The following is a 13,713-nucleotide window of genomic DNA, read 5'->3' on the forward strand; positions in this document are numbered from 1 at the left end:
CTGGCAGAAACACACGTACACGTTGTAATTATGGTAATGTTCTTGCCAGTTCTTCTGACATTTGCCTTCTTTGCCAAAGTGCTTTTCATCTAGCAGTGGCGAGTAACAGAAGAGAGAAAAGTTTAGGTAAAGTTAGATGATTTCTCCCTCCTCAGGGAAAATTGCCTCAGTCTTTGAACTGTTTCCCAGGCTGTCGCTTGGTTCTCACGCCGTGTTTATTAAGAGTCTGACAGATTTTCACATCGCTTTTACTCACCCCAATGGCTGTCAGAATGGGGACCTGGTAGATCCATTTGATGTTTCCTGCACTCAGCTCCCAGCATCTGCACAGATAAAGACAGATCGAATGATAAATTAACTGGCACACATGGATTACGATTCAGGGGATATTTAAAAGGCAAAGAGTGAGACGGTGGCAGAGAGGCAGATAAATTTCCAGTCCCAGAGGCAGTGCTAACACAGTAATGATATACTGTATTTCACAGTGCATACTGTATAGATCAAAAGCGCACAGTTTAGTCTCTCTCCGTCTTCTTGAAGTCACTGACCCACTCTTTCACTTTAAGCAAACTAAGGCACTTTAAAAAACTCATTTCCATTTGTTTACCACCAATTTGTCTCGGCGTTCGTAATCCCATTACCAATGTTTACTATGATGTGCAGCTGAATGAATAATCTGCCGTGCAGAGGATATAAATAGGATATACTGTAAGTATTCAGAGGAAAGCAGAATGCTTCCAGTCTAAAGTTAAATTAAAGAGTCATCATAATAAACACTGATTATTAATTTCCACAGAATGACAAATTGATTTTTAATTATCCTTATTTAAGAAACTTCAGTACCACAGATAATTATTAAATATGGATACTGCAGGCACTCGGCAGTATATTATGTGATAGTCCACTCTACTTTCATATAAAAGAACAAAGGAAGAAGTGCTGTTGTTTCTTTCACATGCAATTTGATAAGGACTCATTAAAATGAGACTGAGTCACTACTTTTTACATAACAATAGTAAATAAAACAAGCTTCACAGCAGAAAGACATCAACAGGGAAACACTATTTGTGTACAAAGCACCTGACCAGATAGGTTTTAATTTAGAAAATTATAAAATCTAAATTATTATATGAAGTATTCTAATTCATATAGCTCATAACTGTTGCCAAGCAACACAGAAACATGCCACATTAATATGGAATTCAAATGCAGTCAAAGCCAAATTGTAGACTATATTAGACTACATTCAAAATGTCTGATTTGATAGGTCTTTTAGTCTTTAGTTTGCAATTAGTTTTATATTATTTCTTTAGTACACTGTAAAGTTAACAAATACTGTGAATACCTCAATGATTTAACACACTTTTAATTGAACATTAAGTTTCCAAATCACTGAGATATTAAAAAAAAAAAAAAAAAATATAATATGTTTTTAGAAGTTTAATTTATTCTTGAGAATCAGTTCTATGGGTTAGTTCAAAACAGGAATGAGTATAGGTAATATTTCAGAACAAATGCTGTACACACATATTGAGATGAATGTGGAATATCAAACGCCCAGACAACATCTATATTTACTCTATCTCTATTTACTCATCTGGCAGTCAGAGTGAGTTCTGATGTATTCATAGGTTGTATCAGTATGTGTATTCCCTGGAATTCAAACTCATGACCTCAGCACTGTTACCGCTACCAGAATGCAGATCAGAACAGCTTGATGATACATGTAATCTTCTTCACATTTGCTTTTCAAAGTGGAATATCTGATATGTCTTACTGAAAGCCATTAACCCACCATCACTCACAACTGACAAATGTCAGAATACTGACAGCTCACATTTTGCCTACTCTAAATGAACGTATCATTTGCATTCTCAGTGGAATAAAAGATCAGCTAGACGTCAAAGTGAAGCTATTTTTATCTTTCATAACAAGGACGTTAATTAAAAAGAAATTAAACTTGCAGCACTCTCATTTATTTTCAATAGCCATAAATTAAAAAGCAAATATTATTTTTGTTTCGTGTTTTCTGACACAATCTTGATTTACTGTTTTTTATAGTTTAGATTAGATTATTTATGTAATTAAAAATATGCACAGTATTTTTGCTTCAAACATTTGCTTATTTGTTCACTTTTGACAGTGCATATGACAAAAAGAACAGAATTGTAAGTATTTTCATAGCTCAGATTCAATTATAGATTATTCAGCAGTTAGTTTCGCTCTACTAATTTGGTCAAGCGGCATTCAATGAAAAACGGCATTATTTTTACTCTGCAAAAGAAAATAACAGAAGCCAAGAAACACACACACTGGAAGACAGTGTGTGAATGGAGTGGGGTTTCACGCTCACTGACAAGAGAAACGCTGCTCAACGCTCTGTTGCTTCAGAATAAAAATGCAAAGGAGAAAAATAAACCCTACAAATCTGGCATAAGTTCAAAATTTGCACATAAAACCACACTAAACATAAAATACAAAATACAGACAATATAAAGAAAATGTAGTGAGCTATGGCTTACACAAATCATATATCTGATTCTGGACCGCAAAACCAGTCATAAGGATCAAATTTAATGTGAAAGCTGAATAAATAAGCTTTCCACTGATGTATGGTTTGTTAGGATATGACCTAGATACAGCTATTTGAAAATCTGGAATCTGAGGGTGCAAAAAAATCAAAATACTGAGAAAATTCCCTTTAAAGTTGTCTAGCAATGCATATTACTATTATTTATGGTAGGAAATTTACAAAATATCTTCATGGAACATGATCTTTTTTTAATATTCTATTGATTTTTGGCATAAAAGATAAATATATAATTTTGATAAAATATAAATATATAATTATAAAAAATATAATTTTGTTAATAGTCTTGTTAACCTGTTTATCCTTTGCATTTAAGTTTTTATGGTTGCTGTGTTTTTAATCAGATATTGTGTTACAAGGAGTGATTGACGAGAGGCGAGCGGATCCATAAGCGAGCTTTTATTAGAAGGACTAGACAGAGACATGGTCATACAGGCAGGGTCGTGACAGGAGCAGACAGGAATGTAACAGGCGATCCAAGAGAATAGTCCGATAATAACGAGCGATAAATCACAGGGCAGGCGGCTAGACAGACGTAGACGAGAAAACCAGGCAGGAGATCAAAAAACCAGGAACTTGGAACACACTAGGAGAACAGGAATAATAACACGATACAATACAACAACAAACCAGGAAGTGCAACTGAGGAGGACCGGGGTTTTATAGGATGCCTGATTGGTCACGGGGGCTGACGCAATCAGAGCGGTGGAGGATGGGAGATGCAGTCTAAGATGCAAAGTGACAGTCAGAGTGAGTGGGTGGAGCGAGAGTGACATCTGGTGGTGAGTAGACAATGGAACACCGACCAGGTTTGTGACATAGCCCCCCCCCCAAGGAGCGGCTTCCAGACGCTCGAAAGAAACAACAGTCCAGGGAAGCGGTGGGATGGGAGGGAGACAGGGCGAGGGCTGGAGGACCAGGTCCATGAGGGAAGCCCAGAGATTGAGGCAGGACCGACAGAGCAGGTACCCTCCAGGGTGGAGCCGGAAGCAGAGCAGGAGCCCTCCAGGGCGGAGCCGGAGGCAGAGCGTGAGGCGCGGGCGCCCTCCAGGGTAGAACAGGAGGCGCAGAAGCCCTCCGAGGCGGAACGACCCTCCAGGGCGGAACAGGAGGCGCCGCAGCCCTCCGGGGCGGAACAGGAACCGGCGTCATGGTCTGGGACCTGGGGAGAGCAGGGACAGAGGAGGTAGACAGAATAGGGGAAGGGGGCGGAGCAGCCCTCCGGGGTGGAACAGGAGGCGCAGCGGCCCTTCGGGGCGGAGCCGGAGGCGCAGCAGCCCTCCGGGGCGGAACAGGAACCCGCGTTACGGTCTGGGACCTGGGGAAAGCAGAGATAGAGGAGGTAGAAAGAGTATGGGGAGAAGCAGAGAGTCTGTAGAGGGACGCCGCCTCCATGGGAGGATCCACAGCCGAAGCTGACACCTCAGGAGGCATTGGCACGGCTTCTCCGACTGGTGAGGCCTCTGGGTCTGTCTCCTGGTCAGACGGGAGCTCTGGAGCAGGCTTGAGATCAGACAGGAGCTCAGGATCAGGCTTGAGATCAGGCGGGACCTCTGGCGCAGACTTGAGACCGGACGAGACCTCTGGAGCAGACTTGAGGTCAGACGTGATCTCTGGAGCAGACTTGGGACCAGACGGGGCGTGACTTGAGTCTGAAACCGCTTCGGGAAGACCGGCCATGATGGGTGCCGACTCAGGAGCAGAAAACATGACGTGACCAGGCTGTGGCTTGACTGAGACGGCCTGAGCAGGCTGTGGCTTGGCTGACGGGGCTTTAGCCGGCTCTGACGTGGCGGCCATCTTGTGCGGTGGCTCTGGCGAGGCGGCCATCTTGTGCGGTGGCTCTGGCGTGGCGGCCATCTTGGGCGGTGGCTCTGGCGTGGCGGCCATCTTGTGCGGTGGCTCTGCAACTTGGCTTGAGACAGGAAACACAGCTCCAGCTTGGTTTGACACAGCTCCAGCTTGGTTTGACACAGGAACGACATGGCTTGACTCAGGAACGACATGGCTTGACTCAGGAACGACATGGCTTGACTCAGGAACGACATGGCTTGACTCAGGAACGACATGGCTTGACTCAGGAACGACATGGCTTGACTCAGGAACGACAGTTGCAACTTGACTTGACTCAGGGAATGTAACTGTACCTTTAAACGGCTCTTGTATGGCAGCTGTGACGTGACGGAGCTCTGTGATCGCCGCCATCTTGTGAACGGGCTCCGCCGTTGCCGCCATTGTGTGGACGCGCTCCGACGCGGCCGCCATTTTGTGAACGGGCACAGCTGTCGCCGCCATTAGAGCGATGCTATCCATTACGTTCGCCGCCATTTGAGCAATACGATCCATTGCCGTCGTCATGGCTCGGGCGCGCTCCAGCGTGGCCGCATTTCCCCGAGTGAGCCACGCGGCCAGCGGATCTGTGGCGTCGCGCTCCGGCGCGGCCGTCATTATATGAGCGGGGTGCGCGGCCGCCATTACCGCGTTGTCGCGTTCCTCCTCCGCGACCCCCACAGTAAGCGACGCGCCCACACACAATAGTCCAAAGTCCATACCGGAATGACCGAGGGAAAAGCTGCTGGATCCTGTTGTGCTGGTTTGTTCTGTTACAAGGAGTGATTGACGAGAGGCGAGCGGATCCATAAGCGAGCTTTTATTAGAAGGACTAGACAGAGACATGGTCATACAGGCAGGGTCGTGACAGGAGCAGACAGGAATGTAACAGGCGATCCAAGAGAATAGTCCGATAATAACGAGCGATAAATCACAGGGCAGGCGGCTAGACAGACGTAGACGAGAAAACCAGGCAGGAGATCAAAAAACCAGGAACTTGGAACACACTAGGAGAACAGGAATAATAACACGATACAATACAACAACAAACCAGGAAGTGCAACTGAGGAGGACCGGGGTTTTATAGGATGCCTGATTGGTCACGGGGGCTGACGCAATCAGAGCGGTGGAGGATGGGAGATGCAGTCTAAGATGCAAAGTGACAGTCAGAGTGAGTGGGTGGAGCGAGAGTGACATCTGGTGGTGAGTAGACAATGGAACACCGACCAGGTTTGTGACATATTGTCCTGTATGTGCAAGAATATATAGCAACAGCTGTTACTATTGTCTTATTACTATCATCATCATCATCATCATCATCTTGTGGAATTTAGGGACAACAGTATTCATTGTTTATTAAACTACTGTTCTGAAAATAATTGTGACCCTGGACCACAAAGCCGTAAGGGTAAATTTTTTGTGTATCATCTAAAATCTGAATAAATAAGCTTTCCTTTGATGTATGCTTTGTTAGGATAGGACAATATTTGGCCAAGATATTTGGGCAAGATACAAATATTTGAAAATCTGGAATCTGAGGGTGCAAAAAATCTAAATATTGAGAAAATCACCTTTAAAGTTGTCCAAATGAAGTTCTTAGCAATGCATATCACTAATCAAAAATTAAGGTTATATATATTTACGGTAGGAAATGTACAAAATATCTTTGTTGAACATGACCATTACTTAATATCCAAATGATTTTTGGTATAAAAGAAAATGTATAATTTTGACCCATACAATGTATTTTTGGCTACTGCTACAAATATACCTGTGCTACTTAAAGGAGCACTCCACTTCCAGAACAACAATTCACAAATAATTTACTCACCCCCTTGTCATCCAAGATGTTCATGTCTTTCTGTCTTCAGTCCAAAAGAAATGATGGTTTTTAAGGAAAACTTTTCAGAATTTTTCTCCATATAATGGTGCCCTGATTTTGAACTTCCAAAATGTAGTTTAAATGCAGCTTCAAAGGGCTCTAAATGAAACCAGTCGAGGAAGAAGGGTCTTATCTAGTGAAACGATTTGCCATTTTTTTCAAAAAACACATTTTTTGTACTTTTTAAGCACAAAAGTTGGTGTAGCACATGCTCTGGGATACGCGTTCACAACGCTACGTACTATTGAATCACGTCGAAAGGTCATGCGGAACTACAAACTCAGTGTTTACAAAGCGAACACGCAAAGACTAAGAAAGTGCAAGTAAGTCTAACGCTGTTTACAAACAAAAATGTCCTCCTCTCAAGTTGTAGGAGAAAATAAGATAGAGTTTTTCGCCACACTCAGTACACAGACGATGAACTTACACGTGATTCTTAGTAGTGATGGGAAGTTCGGATCATTTTATTGACTCAGACCTTTGAGTCTCGTTCAGCAAAATGAACAAATCTTTTTTCAGAGTCGTTTCGTTCATTTTAGCAAAATATAATTAAAATGTTACGTGTTACTTCCCTCAATCTCCTGCTTACACAAACTTTGATCACACTACAAACAAGACAAAACTGTAATGCTATAAGAAACAGAAAATATTAATTCATTGTTTATCTGGGTCTTTAGTCTATGATTAGCTCACCTCACCTCTTATCTGACAAGTTTTCAGGTTTGAGTTGTTCGTTCATCAAGTGACAGCCCCATAAGATGAACAAACGACTCGAAAAAACGAAGACTCGAAACAGGTCAACTAATTACAGTACAGAACCTAATAGGATGTTGCGCATGCGCGACTAAACGAATCACTCCCGGAGACGACTCGTTCTTCCCGAGTCACATTAAAGATTTGTTCAAAATGAAAGAATCATTCAAGAACGACCCATTACTAATTTGTAGCATCATGAACATGCATCCCAGAGCCTGTGCTACACAAGTTTTTGTGCTTAAAATGTATACAAATTTTTCAAAAAAAAAATTACAGATCATTTTGCAGGATAAAACCTTTCTTCCTCGGCTGGGATCATTTAGAGCCCTTAAACTGCATTTTGGAAGTTCAAAAACGGGGCACCAATCAAGTCCATTATATGGAGAAAAATCCTGAAATGCTTTCCTCAAAAACCATAATTTCTTTACAACTGAAGACATAAAGACATGAACATCTTGGATGGCAAGGGGGTGAGTAAATTATTTGTAAATTGTTGTTCTGGAAGTGGACTTCTCCTTTTAGACTGGTTTTGCGGTCCAGGGTCACAATTGATTTCATGTAACACCTATTCACCTTATTCGGCCCATGACGCATTGCGCAAATTACTGTTGAGCTGTAAACAAGCAGTGAAAGGTTCGCTCTATGACCCTCTGAAAACATATTATGCAGTGTGACTGTTATTTTAAGACACACTAAAGACAAAGGTAAAGGTACAATCTTTGATCAGTGAAACTAGGCCACCAGAACAACACCTATAAAAAAAAGAAAGACTACAGCTAAAACAAAACCTTATAAACCTGATAAAGGATGTTTCCCCCAGAGACGCAGCAAGTTGTTGCTTGAAGATATTTGCTTTTATACCATCACTAACAGCCTGTAAGCTGCAAGAATATAAATTGCGCTCTCGAGGGGAGTAAGACAATGACGTTCAGCGAGTGTTTGAAAATATAACATGGAAAGATAATGCCTCAGGCATGGTCCTACATCAATGTGACTTGAAAACACTACTTCATTAAGATGAACTGGTGATAAATAGCTTGAACACTGCAGTGGGGTTTTAACATAAGATCGCAAACATTTACACATCCAAGACAAACCCTAACTGATCTAATTAGTTCTGACTAGCACTAGCATCATCATTAAGGACTAACACTTCAACCATACAAACTAAACGTATAGAAATATATAAAACTAAACAATACCGTGACCATTTTAACACACTTGTAAGACTAGCTATGTGACCACTTTTTATCTGCTTCATCTTTTTAGTAAAAATTGTATTTTGTGACATTGAAATGTTTGAAACACCCACAATAAGTCCCTATGTGAGTAAATTTCTAAAAGAGGATGAGGACCCGAGGTCAAGTCTGTGAAGACGAACACATGACATCACCTTGCATCTGCCAGTGTTGCCCTGACAACTGCCCAAGCTGCAACAAAAACAGCAGGAACACCTGAAATGAAAAAAGGAGGAAAAAGTGTATTTCAATGAATGAACAAACACTGTACTGTAAGTGAAAATTATGGTAAAGCCAGTGGTAATTTTATCATTTAAATAATCTGAACTCGAAATGAAATGATGCTGCTGGTCACCATGTTGCAAATATACAACTAAAAAGACTAAACTGAATTTGTAATGTAATTGGAGAACTAATACTTACTGCTTTCATATTATGTGGCCTATCCTAATAAGAATGCAATGACATTTTAGTTTCCTAATTTAGTATGCATTCTAGTAAGCCAGAATAAATGGCGTGAACAAAAGCTAACATCATGTAAATGGATGTTAAAAGTATTAGGACATTTTAAGGAGGCACTGGAGCATATTGGGACCTTCAATGTCTCCCCAGGGGTTCAAAAGCACCTGCAGAGATTTGCACTCATAGATGGATATCCCATGGAGTAATCTCAATAAAAAATACTGCTTGTTTGTTGCCATTGGAGTGTTTTTCATTCCAAAGATTGGACAGGAAGAGCATCTATTCTGTCTGATACTTCAGAAACTTGATTGAATATTTCAGTTCTGGCAAAATGTCAAAATTATTATTATTATTATTTTTCACTTTGAATAGTTGCCTTCAATTCACAGTCAGGCTTTGACTGAAAAGGAAATTGAAAGAGCTAAAAACTAATTTTCGATTCTGACCATGGAACATTTCCATATGCCCTTCAATAGACTGCCAAGTAAACAAAATCAAGTTCAAATCTTTTGCTGACCACAGGACTGCTGTCAGCATTATAATATGATACATCATTTTTAAAGATATATAAATATTTATTTTTTTTTAAATAAAGTTAAATTATGAATTAAAAAATAATGGCAACACTTTACAATAAGGTTTCATTTGTTACATTTGTTAATGCATTAACTAACATGAACGAACAATGAACAAAATTTATTACACTATTTATTAATGTTAGTTAATAAAAATACTGTCCTTCATGGTTTGTTAGTTAACTAATGTTAACAAATACAACTTGTTATTTTAATAACACATTAGTAAATGCTGAAATTAACATTAACTAAGATTAATAAATGCTGCAGAAGTACAGTATTGTTCATTCTTAGTTCATGTTAACTAACGTAGTTAACTAATATTAACTGATGAACCTTATTGTAAAGTGTTTCTAAAATAATGTATAGTACACGCTAAAAAATGCTGGGTTATTTTTTCAACTCAAATGCTGGGTTCAGTCCCATTGGGTCATTTTATTGGGTTATTTTGAATATTTTTACCCAGGTGCTGGGTTATTTTTTTTAACCCAAATGCTGGGTTCAGTCCATTGGGTCATTTTATTGGGTTATTTTGAATATTTTTACCCAGGTGCTGGGTTATTTTTTTAACCCAAATGCTGGGCTCAACTTGTTGGATAATTTATTGGGTTATTTTTAATATATATATTTTTTTACCCAGGTGCTGGGTAGTTTTTCTGTAACTAAGTTGCTGGGTCATTTTTAGCGCTGGGTTATTTTTTTCTATTGTAAGCTATGCTGTATTTACTCAAATAAATTCAACGTGTCTTGTATTTTGTCCATGTGTTCTTACTTAATAATAAATGTTCATCTTTTGATTATTGCTGTTGCCTCTAATATTTCTGTGTGTAATTTATAAGTTCCAGTGCATTTTTAAACCAGCAATATAATAATTTTTAAACAATAGTTGACTTAACCCAACCAGCTGGGTCATAATAACCCAGCATGTGTTCTGTCCAATATTTACCCAGCGCTGGGTTGCCAAATAACCCAAACTGGGTTGTTTTTAACCCAGTATTTTTTTAGAGTGTAGTAATTATGTGTCTGATTTTTAATTTACCTAAAAATGAACCTATTTTGGGTTCATTATAAGCCAGCCATATAGTAATTTGAGTTAAATAAAACTACCCAGAAGGCTGGATAAAACATTTAACCCAACTGCTCAGTCAAAACAACCCAATCGCTGGGTTTGTCCATAGTTCACCCAGAGCAGTGTAGACAGAATATTTATCTGAACATGACTGAATCATGACTTTCTAAACTAAAGTTAAGGACCGAAAGAGAAACCTTAATTCCCATAGACATATGCTAAAATGCAAACCAGAATAATATTAAAATTTGACTTTTCAGTATTCCATGCTTTTGGAAAGCCCATAATGATTGTATTATTCAACAAATTGTAATATTCATTTGTTTTATCTTCCATATTTAATCTTGAGTTGCTCAGCCACTAAATTAAAAAAAAAGCTGCTTTCTGTTGATGAGATGCATGGTATAACCTCAGAAAAACCCAGAGCACATCATGCATATCAAGAAGCAAAACTGCCTGGATCTAAGGGTGAGCGTGTCAATCGAGGGTGCCCTCCTCTCAGACACCAGTTCCCATGGCGATGATGGGGTAACTGTGGGAGTCTGGGATTTTCTCGCTGAAATAATGTGTGCCCTGACTCACACTACATTCTCTTCATGATACCACTGAAGGAATGGAGCTCATTTCGTGTGCTTTAACAGGCACATATGCTGTTTTGGATCTGCTAGCATGATCTACTTGTCAATTAGGACATTTTTCCATTAAATCAGGAAATAGGAGAGACGTCAGTCTAAAAAAGTGTATGAATATCCCACTGTCACAGAATTTGTACTTAAATCGATTCTTAAAGGTACAGTCCACCGAAAAATGAAAATTCAGTTATCATTTACTCTTTGTTTCAATGATTTTCTTTCCCCTGTGGAATTTTGAAGAATATTGATGTTGTTCTTTTTTATACAACCAAATGAAGTACTTTTTTGCTTTCATTTGCCTTTTTGGAGCCTAAGACCCTCTGGTTTAGCTATGTAAAAAATAACTGCAATAATATTCTTCAAAAGTTCACAGAGGAGAGAAAATCATAGGAACAGCAAGAGTAAATGCTAAAAAAAATAATTTTATTTTATTTTATTTGTCATACATTTATCTTTTTAAAAATACTTTAAGTAAAGTGTTTTGCTTCAAAAATTCTTATGCATTTAGATGATAAATATGCTGTAAGTCTGCTGATTGTCATAAATTATGTTGCTCATTACACATTTCTTTGCTGAAAAATATACAAACATTAAAAAAATCATCAATTGAGTTTTTATTTTTTTATTTTTTTTTAACTAGAGTTTAATTAGATTAGGTTTAATGAGCCGTGAATATCCCATATTTTAGCAAGCTAAACCTTGACAGTGATGCAATACAACTTTTGTTGAAAACAGCCGTGCTGATTACATTTTTCCGTGAAACTGTAATACAGGACTCTTTGGTAATTAAAAAGTTACCTGGTAACCTGGTACCTGTAGTAACTTGGAAGAAAAAAAAGTATTACATGGTGTGCAATGTGTCTTGAATCTCATTCGAATCAGTTAATTTGGATTTTTAAAAAATAATGATTACATAAATAATAATAATAGATAAACAAATAAATGCAAAAAGTAGATTTAATGTGCTGAAAAAATAAAATAAAATAAAATAGATGCTGGGACAGGTCACAAAGTATTTTTTATTTATTATTATTTTTTTATTTTTTGTTGTTATACCACTTTACCACTTTTACCACTTTAAATCTACTTTTTGCATTAACTTGTTCATGTGGAATGATCATTAATTTATGTAATCATCATATTTTTTGAAAAATATAATACTCCAAAGTATTTAAATAAATAATCCACATTAATTGAATTCAAGATGCATTGTACACCAAGTAATACGTTTTTTTTTTTTTCTTGAAATTTACCACATGTTTTTTAGGGTATGGAAACATGAACCTCGGACAGCTCCTTTTATTTTAAAAAAATCAAACAGGTTTGGAAAAGTGACATATATGCCCTCATTTTGCTGAACTCTAAATAATTCTGAGACTAAAATGTTCCTTTGCCACATTGATTATTGCATCACACAGCATGGCTCAGTTCCTTTTCTTAGCAATGGCTCTATCAAATAAATATGAACCTTTTATGTAACACATCCTCATTGTGCCCATATTATAGGCACTGACAAATAATGTTAAGGAAATCAAATCAAATTCACAACATGAATCACTCATCCTCTAAACACGGGTGATTTCGCCTCATTATGACTACATTAACCCAATCAACGTGACATTATTGTGTAGTACTTTTACAGACTTAACCCATAGGTCATTAATAAGCCATGCCGAACGCATTCACGAGAATGTAGTGAGCAGACGCTCCTAGAACAGGGAATCTGCATATCAAAGGTGCTTCTATCTCTGCCCTTCCAGTAGGAACACATCAAACAAGAATGACAAATAAATAAAGAACACTTCAACTTGAAACCACTTGAAAAGGAAGCAACCTCTCAAAACAAACTGCAGTGAGCTATCGTTGTGATGTTTCTCAGTGTGGGAGAGCAAGGATAGGGTATGAATACCATTCGCTATAAATAATAGCTGATTGGTTTCCAAGTAGACATTTCTCAAAGGAATACATAAGATATGTATTCAAAAGGCAGCCATCTCTGAGGTGGGATCTGAATGTTTATAATGTCAAGCAAAAGAAAGAAAGCATCCCTATAAGCAAGATCTTAAAACAGTTGCAGAATATATGAGGGATGACCACCAACATCCCTGCTGAATTAACTGCTGCTTTGACCAACACAATGAACTCCATCCAGAGAATAGTTGTGCTGTCAGCAGTTAAAAAAGTTGCTCTGTCTTTTTAATATGACTAGGCACTGTTCAAACAGTAAGCGTAACGAGAAAAGATGGAATGAGACCTTGTTAATATTTACTTCGCAAACATCCTTGTAAAATATTGCATAACTGTCAAGGTTTAACTGCCTGAAACACTACATAATCGATATTAAGAGCTCATTAAACCTCTCTGTCAGTTTAGTAAATGAATAGTTTTCATGCTCAAATGTGACAATAAAGACATTTATAATGTTGCAAAAGATTTCAAATGAATGCTGTTCTTGAACGTTTTAATTACCAAAGAACCCTGTATTACAGTTTCCACAAAAATGCAATCAGCACAGCTGTTTTCAACAAGGTTATATTGTATACTGGCTAAAATATGGGATATTCAGAGCTCATTAAGACTCTAATTTAAAAAACTCAATTGGCACCCAAACTCTGGAACAGCCTTCCTGATAACGTTCGGGGTTCAGACACACTGTCTCTGTTTAAATCTAGATTAAAG

General features: G+C 38.4%; 2 protein-coding genes across 2 annotated transcripts in view; both read right to left on the reverse strand.

The window, feature by feature from the left end:
* pth2ra (parathyroid hormone 2 receptor a) overlaps window positions 1–13,713 on the reverse strand; it is an 80,529-nt gene that overhangs the window by 27,162 nt on the left and 39,654 nt on the right. Inside the window, exons 8-9 of the mRNA XM_051119118.1 lie at window positions 8,452–8,512; window positions 257–323 (exon numbers count right to left, since the gene is read on the reverse strand). Of these exons, the coding sequence (XP_050975075.1) occupies window positions 257–323; window positions 8,452–8,512 (128 nt within the window). The remainder of the gene's footprint in view (window positions 1–256; window positions 324–8,451; window positions 8,513–13,713) is intronic.
* Window positions 3,250–5,470, reverse strand: LOC127170838 (uncharacterized). Its single transcript, XM_051119117.1, has 2 exons — window positions 4,738–5,470; window positions 3,250–4,551 (listed from the first exon to the last, which is right to left on the reverse strand). Exons 1-2 carry the CDS (start codon window positions 5,270–5,272, stop codon window positions 3,317–3,319), a joined length of 1,770 nt encoding a protein of 589 aa, XP_050975074.1. The 5' UTR covers window positions 5,273–5,470; the 3' UTR covers window positions 3,250–3,316.

Source organism: Labeo rohita, chromosome 9, assembly GCF_022985175.1.
Source record: "Labeo rohita strain BAU-BD-2019 chromosome 9, IGBB_LRoh.1.0, whole genome shotgun sequence".
Classification (NCBI taxonomy): Eukaryota; Metazoa; Chordata; class Actinopteri; order Cypriniformes; family Cyprinidae; genus Labeo; species Labeo rohita.